The sequence below is a fragment of the Drosophila mojavensis genome, unplaced genomic scaffold (assembly GCF_018153725.1).
Source record: "Drosophila mojavensis isolate 15081-1352.22 unplaced genomic scaffold, ASM1815372v1 contig_80, whole genome shotgun sequence".
NCBI lineage: Eukaryota > Metazoa > Arthropoda > Insecta > Diptera > Drosophilidae > Drosophila > Drosophila mojavensis.
Window position 1 is genome coordinate 4,130,489 of NW_025318906.1, and position 9,740 is coordinate 4,140,228.

At 42.9% G+C, this 9,740-nt stretch overlaps 7 protein-coding genes across 7 annotated transcripts; 2 read left to right on the forward strand and 5 right to left on the reverse strand.

Moving 5' to 3' along the window:
• The first annotated feature begins 209 nt into the window (after window positions 1-209).
• Window positions 210-1,255, forward strand: LOC6578651 (isochorismatase domain-containing protein 1). The gene is made up of 4 exons (XM_002004523.4): window positions 210-317; window positions 394-524; window positions 580-789; window positions 846-1,255. Exons 2-4 carry the CDS (start codon window positions 402-404, stop codon window positions 1,116-1,118), a joined length of 606 nt encoding a protein of 201 aa, XP_002004559.1. The 5' UTR covers window positions 210-317; window positions 394-401; the 3' UTR covers window positions 1,119-1,255.
• Window positions 1,256-2,048: 793 nt separating this feature from the next.
• On the reverse strand, window positions 2,049-2,761 carry LOC6578652 (larval cuticle protein 4). The gene is made up of 2 exons (XM_002004524.3): window positions 2,663-2,761; window positions 2,049-2,577 (listed from the first exon to the last, which is right to left on the reverse strand). Exons 1-2 carry the CDS (start codon window positions 2,672-2,674, stop codon window positions 2,191-2,193), a joined length of 399 nt encoding a protein of 132 aa, XP_002004560.1. The 5' UTR covers window positions 2,675-2,761; the 3' UTR covers window positions 2,049-2,190.
• A 23-nt stretch (window positions 2,762-2,784) lies between these two features.
• On the reverse strand, window positions 2,785-3,485 carry LOC6578653 (pupal cuticle protein Edg-78E). The gene is made up of 2 exons (XM_002004525.4): window positions 3,330-3,485; window positions 2,785-3,273 (listed from the first exon to the last, which is right to left on the reverse strand). Exons 1-2 carry the CDS (start codon window positions 3,339-3,341, stop codon window positions 2,992-2,994), a joined length of 294 nt encoding a protein of 97 aa, XP_002004561.1. The 5' UTR covers window positions 3,342-3,485; the 3' UTR covers window positions 2,785-2,991.
• Window positions 3,486-3,586: 101 nt separating this feature from the next.
• Window positions 3,587-4,574, reverse strand: LOC6578654. Its single transcript, XM_002004526.4, has one exon. It carries the CDS (start codon window positions 4,449-4,451, stop codon window positions 3,660-3,662), a length of 792 nt encoding a protein of 263 aa, XP_002004562.1. The 5' UTR covers window positions 4,452-4,574; the 3' UTR covers window positions 3,587-3,659.
• Window positions 4,575-4,732: 158 nt separating this feature from the next.
• On the forward strand, window positions 4,733-5,872 carry LOC6578655 (NADH dehydrogenase [ubiquinone] 1 alpha subcomplex subunit 8). Its single transcript, XM_002004527.4, has 5 exons — window positions 4,733-4,841; window positions 4,904-5,059; window positions 5,264-5,439; window positions 5,500-5,590; window positions 5,654-5,872. The coding sequence occupies exons 2-5, from the start codon at window positions 4,931-4,933 to the stop codon at window positions 5,783-5,785; spliced, it is 528 nt and encodes a 175-aa protein (XP_002004563.1). The 5' UTR covers window positions 4,733-4,841; window positions 4,904-4,930; the 3' UTR covers window positions 5,786-5,872.
• Window positions 5,873-6,145: 273 nt separating this feature from the next.
• On the reverse strand, window positions 6,146-8,495 carry LOC6578656 (RNA-binding protein 28). The gene is made up of 3 exons (XM_002004528.4): window positions 7,279-8,495; window positions 6,963-7,218; window positions 6,146-6,884 (listed from the first exon to the last, which is right to left on the reverse strand). Exons 1-3 carry the CDS (start codon window positions 8,445-8,447, stop codon window positions 6,276-6,278), a joined length of 2,034 nt encoding a protein of 677 aa, XP_002004564.2. The 5' UTR covers window positions 8,448-8,495; the 3' UTR covers window positions 6,146-6,275.
• A 105-nt stretch (window positions 8,496-8,600) lies between these two features.
• LOC6578657 lies at window positions 8,601-9,475 on the reverse strand. Its single transcript, XM_002004529.4, has 3 exons — window positions 9,328-9,475; window positions 8,904-9,266; window positions 8,601-8,851 (listed from the first exon to the last, which is right to left on the reverse strand). Exons 1-3 carry the CDS (start codon window positions 9,408-9,410, stop codon window positions 8,647-8,649), a joined length of 651 nt encoding a protein of 216 aa, XP_002004565.2. The 5' UTR covers window positions 9,411-9,475; the 3' UTR covers window positions 8,601-8,646.
• Between the last annotated feature and the right edge of the window lie 265 nt (window positions 9,476-9,740).

The window sequence follows — 9,740 nt, forward strand, 5'->3', positions numbered from 1 at the left end:
AGAATTCCATTAAACTGATATTCAAATATAAATATATCTATTGCATATATAATAATATATTGCAAAATTCAAATTGTTGACCGTTTCAGGCGGTAATCATCGATGAATATCGCAGAAAGTGATCAACATATGCAGCTTTCATTATTGGTGTGGCAACGCTCTCGCCAAAATATTGTGTTGCTATCGATATTGCTTAACCGTTTCGCTTGGGAGCAACAGCTGTTCTGTGCTAATTAGACCATCGCTAAGTAAGAAACTTTGTTCTCGCTAACTCAAACCAATTGGATTCTTAATTGATAAGGAAAAAAAATAGTCAAGTAAATATAAATACATATGGTTGATTATCTAATTTTCTTGTGCTCAATCAATACTTTTTTTTTACTTTAACGACAGCAACAAAAATGGCCTTCAGACGCTGCCACCTGAATCCAAAGAAGACTTTGTTTCTGCTCTGCGATATACAGGAGAAATTTCGGCCCAGCATGCCGCTCTTCGACAATATGGTCAAGAACGTAGATAAGCTGGTAAGTTGTGAACTTTGTAACCAAATGCGTTATAGATAATCGATTGTTTTTGCAGACAAAGGCGGGCAAAGTTTTGGATGTGCCTTTGGTTGTAACGGAACACTATCCCGAGAAGCTGGGCAAAACGGTGGCCCAGATGGATATATCCCATGCAAAGGCTGTGATGAGCAAGACCTACTTTAGCATGATGACGCCGCAGGTGAAGAGCGTCATCAAGGACATCTTTGGCGAAAAGCCACAGGATGTGGTGCTCTATGGACTGGAGGTAGTTACTATGAACTGCTATTGTCGAAGAGTAACTGAATCTCCTGCCTCTTTTAGTCTCACATATGCATAGAGCAAACAGCAATCGATCTGCGGGAGCAGGACATCAATGTCTACATTGTTGCCGATTGCTGTTGCTCGCGCCTCAAGCAGGATCGCGATTTGGCTCTGGAGCGCCTGAGGCAGGCGGGCTGCATTATCACCACCAGCGAGAGCGTAATCTTTGATCTGGTTCGCGATAAGAACAATCCAAAATTCAATGATGTGCGCAAGCTGGTGAACCCCACATCGCAGGACATGGAGCTGGCGCGCAATCCTGCCAAGCTATAGAACAGCTTTTGTTATATGTATATTAATTGTTTTTCGCATTTAAAGTAAACTAAATTCCGTGCTGTCATTTTGAAATGTTAACTGAGATGTCAAGAAAGGTGACAAAGGTGTAACAATATAATGAGTGTTATAATTGAGATGTACAGATTTTACTTGAGGAATCCAGGTGGGTAAGTCTATCAACAAGCTATTTACTTACTTTAATGATCCGAAGTGAATGGGGTATTTCCCAGGCAAGGAGCATGAAAAACCAGCAGCTGACTTAGCTATAAGTTCTATAAAATGATCTTTTCTATAGGAGTTCTTAAGTTGGAAAAGTCTAGCGGGCTCAGAGTTATTCACTTCCTACCTCTTTAATAGTTAAGGACGTGCCCTATAAATAAGGTGTATGGAATGCTTAAAGAACAAGCAGTGATCCTTAACAAACTTGATCGGTAGCTTTACTATAGGATATAAGAAACTCAATATATATTCTATGGGCAAAAAATTGAAAAGGAAATCCAGGAATCCTGGAGGATCTCGAACGTCCTAGTCAGGCCGATTGCTACGCCATTAAGTTCTGTCTAGTTACATGAATTTCGAATTTGAATTGAAGTGCTTTCAAGTGCCGATCTGGCATGGCAATTGCCAGGATCTGAATGAGCTGTATGGTCCATTGAAATGACTTTGGTCTGTGAATGGACTTTTAGATATTCCATTAAGTTGTCGTTTCCGGAACATGTTTTCGAATGGCTTCCATTCAGATCGAACAATGGACTCGTCGCATTTAAATATAACATTTACAATGGCCATCCCTTCCGGCTATCGTCTGCTCCACCCACCCAGCGCAACATGACAATGCGTATTTTATGGACCTGGCGAAAGAGTTGGGACTGGGCCACGTGCCGTGCCGCGCCACAGCCCCCACTTTGGATAGAAATTTGTGGAAAATCTTGCGTCGTAAAGTTTTATTTTTATGTCCAACTGATGAAAGGACGCAACCAATTGCAATTGAAATATCGTTGAGTGTGTGTGTGTGTGTGTGTGTGTGTGTGTGTGTGTGGGACAGAGCGACATGGCGAGTGGCTAATGCCTAATGTCTGCCGTGTTTTGGCTGCGGGCGTGGGCGCACCTTCTGCTCCTCCTTGGGCGGATGCGCCTCGATGTAGGCCAGCGCCTTGAGTATGGCTTCGGGTGTGGGCGGCGGCGTGGGCAGCGAGTCGCCATGTGGATGATATCCGTTCTCGTCGGCTGTGTAGGACACCTGAATGGGCACGCCCTCCTTGGAGGTAAAGTGATATTGGCCCTGGACATTATTATGAGCGTCGCCAACCTCCTGGGCGCCGATGCCGTTCGTTATGTCATAGCTATAAGCAAAGTTGCCGTGGCCGTCATCCTTATGCACCTCCTTCGCCTTGGCGTGGGCATCGTCATCCACGGCGGAGCTGACGGCAAACAGCAGGGCGACAATCAGGAAGAGCTGTCCGACAGGGGGCGTGGCAGTTAAGTACAGGCGAGTACAGTTGTAAGAGTTGGACAGCCGCTGAGGTGTTTAATGTACTTACATATTTGTGCATGTTGATATTTGGGTTTCAATTGCTGCTCGAACTGCGCTCAGCCAAAGGCTTTTATAGCCCCAGCAAAATTGTTGTGCAAATCCGTTGATATATACGTAAATACATAAATATATATTAAGCTGATCTGTTTTATTAAAATTGAAATGTAATGAGCCGCATAAATTACAATTGCCTGCCCCGCTCCCTGTCCCATTTAACTGTATCACATTTCGTTTTCAGTTGAATTTTGAGTTCATTTTTATTTTTATTTTATTTTATTTTATTTATTTATTTTTTTTTTTTTTTTTTTTGGGTAAACGAGTTGCATCAAGACGAGTTTAATTAATATGTGGATGAAAGCCAGTGGCATCGGCTGTATAGGTCACACGTATGGGTCCCTCCTCGCCGGGCAGAAAGTATTCGCCTTGGACGCTGTTCACGTTGCCCTTGGCCGATGCCCTGATGCCATTATTCACCTCAATCTCGTGATTGTATTGGCCAGCGCCATCCAGATTCTGCTGATTGACGTGCTTAATCGGCACCGGCTCCAGCTCCTTCACATCGGCATGAGTGAAGCTGAAGCTGGCGCACAGGAGCACCACCAGCAGGAGGAGAAATTTCTAGATATGCAAAGTCAGTTCTCTTAACCGATATCAAATCAATTCTCGTTACTCACATGATTCAACATGATTTTTGATATTTGTTTTCTTTTTTGCTCGAATAGCAGCAGGGCAGCGGCTATTTATAGCCGCGCTCCGGTTTTCGGTTTCGGCCCAAACGAGTTTTAATTAATCGCTGTTAATGCTTTAATTAATTCAATGACCAATTCAATTAGATTTGCATGGATTGCTCTCCCTCTCTCTCTCTCTCTCTCGCTCGCTCGTCTGGTTTTGAAGGGCTCGTCAAATAACAAATTGAAATTCAAATTTCAAATAAATCGAAAAAATACATGTGTGTATATATAAACAGAAACCAAATCAATTATTAAAGCAGTTAAACATGAACTCTATGTGGATGGATTCGGTGCTTTTTGTTCCTTTAGCTGCTCCTGCTGCTGCTGCTGCTGCACCAAAGGCTTGACTCGAACGGTTAGTAGTTTGGCCAATCCTTGGCTCACCTTTGGCTGCTTCAAAGCAGTTTTCACGCTGCTAATCGCCTTCTTCTCCTTCTCCGTATCCTTCTCCTTCTCGTTCGCGCTCTCCTTTTCCTTTTCGCCGTCTACGACCGATGGATATAGATGAGCGACCTCTCTGTCTATTTCCGTCTCTATTTCACCATCCTCTTTGCTCACCGCCTGTTTGTTGTGTTTGTCGTAGAACTTTTCGTAGAATCGGGATACTTCGTTTCGCACGGTCGTCTTGAGAGCCTTCATGTCCCACGGCACGCCCATCTTGGATTTGATTTGATTGGATACATCGACATCGTCGCTGGTTGAGAAGAGCGTGCGGAACAGGTGGCCCAGGTCATTTGGCGTTTCCTCATCATCAGCTGAGCTCCGAGCCACGCGTTCCACGTTCTTCTTGACATCCTTCGAATCGTTCATGTCGTTCGATAATAGCATATCAAAGCCAATCTGAGGTCCCCTTAGGTACCCCCGATTCTTTAGATATACCAATGGCGACGTCCAGGTGCTTATGAGATCTTTGACAATCTCTTGAACAGAGTTTTTATAATCCAGCGTCTTTACATTGTCGTTCTTTGAATTTACAATGCCTTTGGGATCATCTTTGATTGCGGCCTGCAGTGTGAGACGTACGCTCATCAGCGATATCATTAGAATCAATAAGAAGGAGTTCATGACTACGCAATTTAGATTTTCATAGAAATGGTTTTTTATTTTTTTAAATTTGTTTTTATTTTAAATTTGATACTCGATTGTACTATATTATCGAAACTGTCAAACGGTTATGCCAGCGACATTTCATGATTTAAATTTGACATATTTGTGCGCAAAACATATGAGTTGCATTATAAAAGCAATTATTGTAATAATAAAAAAGAATAGGACAAGTTTATCTACAAATAATTATGCAAATTCGAAAATATTAAATTCATCGCGATGTGCTACAGAATCGATAGTTGCACGACGCAGCTACTTGCGCCGCTTGCGTCAAACGGTTATGCTCATCGATAGTTAATCGGTGAACAGCTGTTGTTTTGCTGGAGACGAGATTTGTGACTCGAAAACGTAACAAAAATAACAATTTAATGCATTTGTTTGTCATTAACACGCCTTTACTACACTTTTAGAGCAACGGGCATTACAGCCAGGACGCAATGGTTATTACAAACAAAACAACACTACCCGAAGAGGCAGAGCTTGATGTGCAGGAACTGAATCTGTCGTCGGCTGCACTGCGTGCTGGTTCTTTTCACTTGGGCAAGCAATGCGAAGGAGTCAATAATGTGAGTATACTTCACTTTTGAGGCAACTATTACATACTTAAAGCTATGCCTAAATGCATGTATTAGATGTGCTCACCTAGCTAATGTGTAAATATTCCGGCTAAACGGCTCCCAGACTCAGTTATATAACCTAACCTCAAAAGCTGATGGGACAATTGTTTTTGTTTACGTTTTCTTTAATTTTGCTGTTCGCTCATTTTTCAGGAGTTCATGCTTTGTCGCCAAGAGCTGGATGATCCGCGCGCCTGCTTGGGCGAAGGGCGCGCTGTCACCAGCTGCGCCTTAAACTTCTTTCGCAAGGTAAAGAAGAGCTGCCATGAGGAGTTCATGCAGTATGCCACTTGCCTGGACAAGAGCAGCGGCACCATGGCCTTCAGCCAGTAAGTAGCGATTTGTGATTGACTGATGATGGACACATGCTCACACTCGACTTTTTTCAGCTGCCGCAAGACTCAGGGTGTTTTCGATAAGTGTGTAAAGGACCACTTTGACTGGGACCGTCCTTCCTATGGCTACTTTGCGCGTGCCAAGGTGAGTCATCCTGATATAGCAATTCTAATATAATATTAATGGCATTTGCTTTCTTCTTTTTAGGTAATTCAAACGGAACGCAAGGCACCTGAGAAAGAGCCCATCAAATCATATCCCGACGCTACGCCCGGCCTGCCAGAGGATTATCCAACTCCACCAGCCAAATACGGTTCGCGCTTCTACTGGCTGGAATAAACGTTGTGGCTTAGTCAAATTATTAGGGCGGGCCATTGGCCAAACTTGTAGTTTACAACATGCATAAAATCTTGTTTCCATTAGTAAGCCAACGCATTTTTGTTAATCAGCGAATTTGATTTGTGTGAACTAGTCTGCTCGTCTGGTGCAGCTTGGATTATCAAGGATTCAACAAGTATTTCCGTTGCAAACTTTTTAGTCTTTATATATGTAATAGAGGCAGTTTTACTATCGTCTGAAATGCTGTTTAAATCTTGTAGTTGGAGCGTCTATCATCGCCTTCCTTAATTCTAGATGAAGATTAGATTGGCTATTCCATTCTAAACAAGTCTAATCCCGAATCAATTGAAAAGATCTTCGTTATTAATAATCAGTGAATTTAAAATTTATTTAGCATCAAACGTTTCCATCTCACTCATGGCTTCAATTGCTGTTTCACTCCTAAACATTTAATAGATCTTATTTACACTAACAGAATCATCTCTAGTAACTAATCCGTATACCATTTGGTACGCTTGGGTTTCTTCACTTTGCCGTCTGTCACACCTCCGCCGCCTTCATTGCCACTGATCATGTTTTTGTATTTGTTGATCAGAGGTCGTAGCTCGTCCTTTTCCTTTTTCCGTCCTTGTTTAGGTCGATTGTTGGCCTTGCGTTCCGCCAAATGTGATTCTCGAATCTTTTTGTTCTTCTGTTTCCGTTTCTCGGTCTTCACGCGTTTCATATGCTCTTGCGCCTGCTCCATGATCTTCTTTTTGGAGCGCATGCGAAGGGAGGTGCCCGGCTTGGCAGCAGTGCCTACATAGTCGCCCTCCACATCGCTGACCTTTTTCTGTTTTTGCTGCTGTTTGCCCTCTGCCTTGGCTGCTCGACTCGCCTCCAGTTTCTTGATGTGTTTCTGCAGTTTCGCCTTGTTATCGTCCTGTGGCCCTGTGATCTTTGGAGTTGGCTTTGCACCCTTCCGCTTGAGCGCCCGCTGCTCCTTTCGCTGTTCCAGCTTCGATTTGTATGTAGGATTATTTAGCTTGGACCGCTCAGTGCGTTTCTCCTTGATCTTGTGCACCGCTCGATCCTCAATGCTAAACGCGACAATGGGACGCTGCAAGATATGGACAAGGTTGAATAAATCTCAGGGAGTGCAACAGAAAGAGAGAGAGAGAGAGAGAGATTTACTTACGTGTTGCGTGCCAAAGATTTTGGGGTTGTTATTTAGTTTACGTAGCGCAGCCAGAGCTCGCTGATGGGTGTCGAAGGAGAGGAAGCCGAAGCCCTTGGATTTGCCATTTGGATGCTCTGGCGTAATCTTATGGTCACGCATCACACGGCACTCGTGTGGACGAAACCCCGTATAGGTGAGAGCCATCTGCTTGAGCTTCTCGTTGTCATAGTTCAGGGGCAGATTGTGTATGGATAGGCGATTACGTGAAACGAAACTGGAAGCAATTAAAGTAATTAAAGAATATTCCCAATTATATTGCATTTTTATAACCTACCGATTCAAGTTCTTGAGCACCTGCGTCTTCACCTGCTCCAGTTCGTGTCGCTTGGCCATGTCGGAGGCGGAAACTCCTTCGGCTGCCTTTGAATTGGCCATGATCAGACCCTCTCTGGCCAGATACAGATTACGCGAATCCTTGGTCTCCTCTTTAGAGCTTTCGGCTTTTTTGGCTTTAATTTCATCACGACTTAGCGCCGGATGTGGATCCAGCACCTCATCCATTAACTTAAACTCGGTGCCAGCCTGCAGACAGAGATCGGCCGACTCCTTGGCCTTGAATTTGACAAAGGCTGTGCCTTTGGAATGCCCGGAAACTGCTTGCCGATTAATGATTGCATACTGCACTACACCGAATTTGCGGCACACTTTACGCAAATCCGCATCTTCGGCATCAAAGGGCACGTTCTTGATGAAGACTGTGCAGCCTTCTTGCACATCATTGGAAATGGTTTTCTCCCGCTTCACGTGATCCAGTTTTGATTTCAAGTCCTTTTTGTCTTTCTTTTCATCTTCATCATCATCATCACCATTGCCTTCATCATCATTGCCATCATCGTCATCATCATCATCATTGTCATCATCATCACTGCCATCATCATTACCGGAATCTTCTTCGCCTTCGTTCTCACTCAGCTCTTCATCCTCCTCTTCGTCGGCTTTCTCCGAGACCTTTTTACCCACAGTCTCAGTTCCATTTTCATTCTCTTCCTTTACCTCCAACTTGGGTTTCTTATCCTCGGGTTCATCTTTCTGGTGCTTGGCTGCATATTCATCCTTGCCAATGGCCCAATCGACGAAAATCTTACGTCCCAGCAGTTCCTTTCCATTGGATTTCAGTATAGCCTTGGTTGCCTGATTGACGGTCTCATATTGCACAAATGCGCAACCAACTAGTTTTCCATCACCACGTTTTAGGATGTGTACATCTTCCAGAGTGCCCCATTGTCCGAAATATTCGCGCAGCGTTTCGTCCGTTGATTTGTAGCTGATGTTGCGCACAATGAGGCGAGCTCGCTTCTTTTGCCTGCGCTCCTTTTCTTCCTTTAAGCGTTGCGTGTTGAATGGGTTACGTCGCTTCGCTGGCTTTTTTTCATTCACATTATCGTTGGACTCCGGTTCCGTATCCAGCAGAGGTTTCATTTTTTTGAGCTCCATTTGCCGCATATAAACATTCGCATTGCACGTGGAGTTCAAGCGTTTACTTATCGATGTTTGGATATATCGATAGCGGCGATGCTCCCACTATCGCTAAATACCTGTTGCTTCAAGGGTGGCAGCGCCACGCATTTGTTTACGATTTGCAATAAACAAAACAAATTTCGAAATTTATTGTTTAATGAACACTTTTTTAAACAATTAAACATTAAGGTTCTTTCTCCTTAAATAGCTCATGAAATTCTGATGGGGTCTTAAAGTAATCAATCATTAGCATCGATGAACGGTGGCCCAGCTTAAATATAATGTGACTCCAAGGATTTAGGACACTTTTATACTCTTCTATTTGGCCGCGCTGAAAATAATGCTTGACTATGCCAACAGGCCATTGTGAACCATAGACGGCAACATATCTGTAATAAGATTATGTAATTAATATAAAATAATAACTTATCTAATACTTACTTATCGCCGCTCTTGTAAATTCTCAGTGGGTATTTGAATACGAAAATTCGTATGGCCATGTTAATTAACACAAAACCTACTGCAAAGAAATAAAAATCCGCTTCAGTCGACGCCAGCACTCCAACGTCAATTTTCTTCACAGCATTCGAAAAGTTCATTGATGTTGTGGCCAGGTTATAGGCGGCTACTAAGGAAATAAGGGAGACTGTAAGAGTCGAAACATTCTTTGCCCAGGTCACATATTTCTCCAAGGGTGCACGATAGATGAGTTGATAATTTGCCGGTAAATTATCACCCTTTAAGAGACTGCGCTCCACATCTGCGGAGCTTGTGTTCCGCCACTTGCAGCGTAATGCACTTGTGCTGAGATAAAAGATACACAATTTAGTTATTTCTTTATTATTTAACACAGTTAAATCCCTACCAGATATTTCTTTTGGTTAGCACAGTTGTATTTAACCTTAAATGAATGCATTTAATGCTATTTCGCAAAAGTGCTGCACACATTTTGTTTGTTATGTTAGCTGCTTATGTTTCTAGCCAAGTATGCTGATCAGATAAGCCGTGAGCCCAGCCGAGGCCAATTTAAGGAATAGTAAAAACGCATAATTTTATTTCATATAACCATTGGATTGTATAACAAATTGTATTGTACTTTTACCTATATTAATTAATATATATATACATATATTCGTTCATTGTATTTTCACCGTAGGACGGCTAGTTAAAAAATTGTTTTTATTTTTTTTTCGTGTAAATTCTATGAGCTCGATACTCTGCTCAACAGATGTCAGTATTTTTGTGTGAGCGCAGTGGGCCGTGCGTTTACTGAAATCA

Coding starts and splice junctions, on each gene's coding strand:
- LOC6578657 (XM_002004529.4), bottom strand. CDS start 9,410: ATGTGTGCAGCACTTTTGCGAAATAGCATTAAATGCATTCATTTAAGG. Junction 9,267..9,327: donor CTAACCAAAAGAAATATCTG/GTAGGGATTTAA, acceptor CTTTTATCTCAG/CACAAGTGCATTACGCTGCA. Junction 8,852..8,903: donor ATTTACAAGAGCGGCGATAA/GTAAGTATTAGA, acceptor ATCTTATTACAG/ATATGTTGCCGTCTATGGTT.
- LOC6578651 (XM_002004523.4), top strand. CDS start 402: ATGGCCTTCAGACGCTGCCACCTGAATCCAAAGAAGACTTTGTTTCTG. Junction 525..579: donor TCAAGAACGTAGATAAGCTG/GTAAGTTGTGAA, acceptor TTGTTTTTGCAG/ACAAAGGCGGGCAAAGTTTT. Junction 790..845: donor TGGTGCTCTATGGACTGGAG/GTAGTTACTATG, acceptor TGCCTCTTTTAG/TCTCACATATGCATAGAGCA.
- LOC6578654 (XM_002004526.4), bottom strand. CDS start 4,451: ATGAACTCCTTCTTATTGATTCTAATGATATCGCTGATGAGCGTACGT.
- LOC6578655 (XM_002004527.4), top strand. CDS start 4,931: ATGGTTATTACAAACAAAACAACACTACCCGAAGAGGCAGAGCTTGAT. Junction 5,060..5,263: donor AATGCGAAGGAGTCAATAAT/GTGAGTATACTT, acceptor CTCATTTTTCAG/GAGTTCATGCTTTGTCGCCA. Junction 5,591..5,653: donor GCTACTTTGCGCGTGCCAAG/GTGAGTCATCCT, acceptor TCTTCTTTTTAG/GTAATTCAAACGGAACGCAA.
- LOC6578656 (XM_002004528.4), bottom strand. CDS start 8,447: ATGCGGCAAATGGAGCTCAAAAAAATGAAACCTCTGCTGGATACGGAA. Junction 7,219..7,278: donor GTGCTCAAGAACTTGAATCG/GTAGGTTATAAA, acceptor AATTGCTTCCAG/TTTCGTTTCACGTAATCGCC. Junction 6,885..6,962: donor AAATCTTTGGCACGCAACAC/GTAAGTAAATCT, acceptor CATATCTTGCAG/CGTCCCATTGTCGCGTTTAG.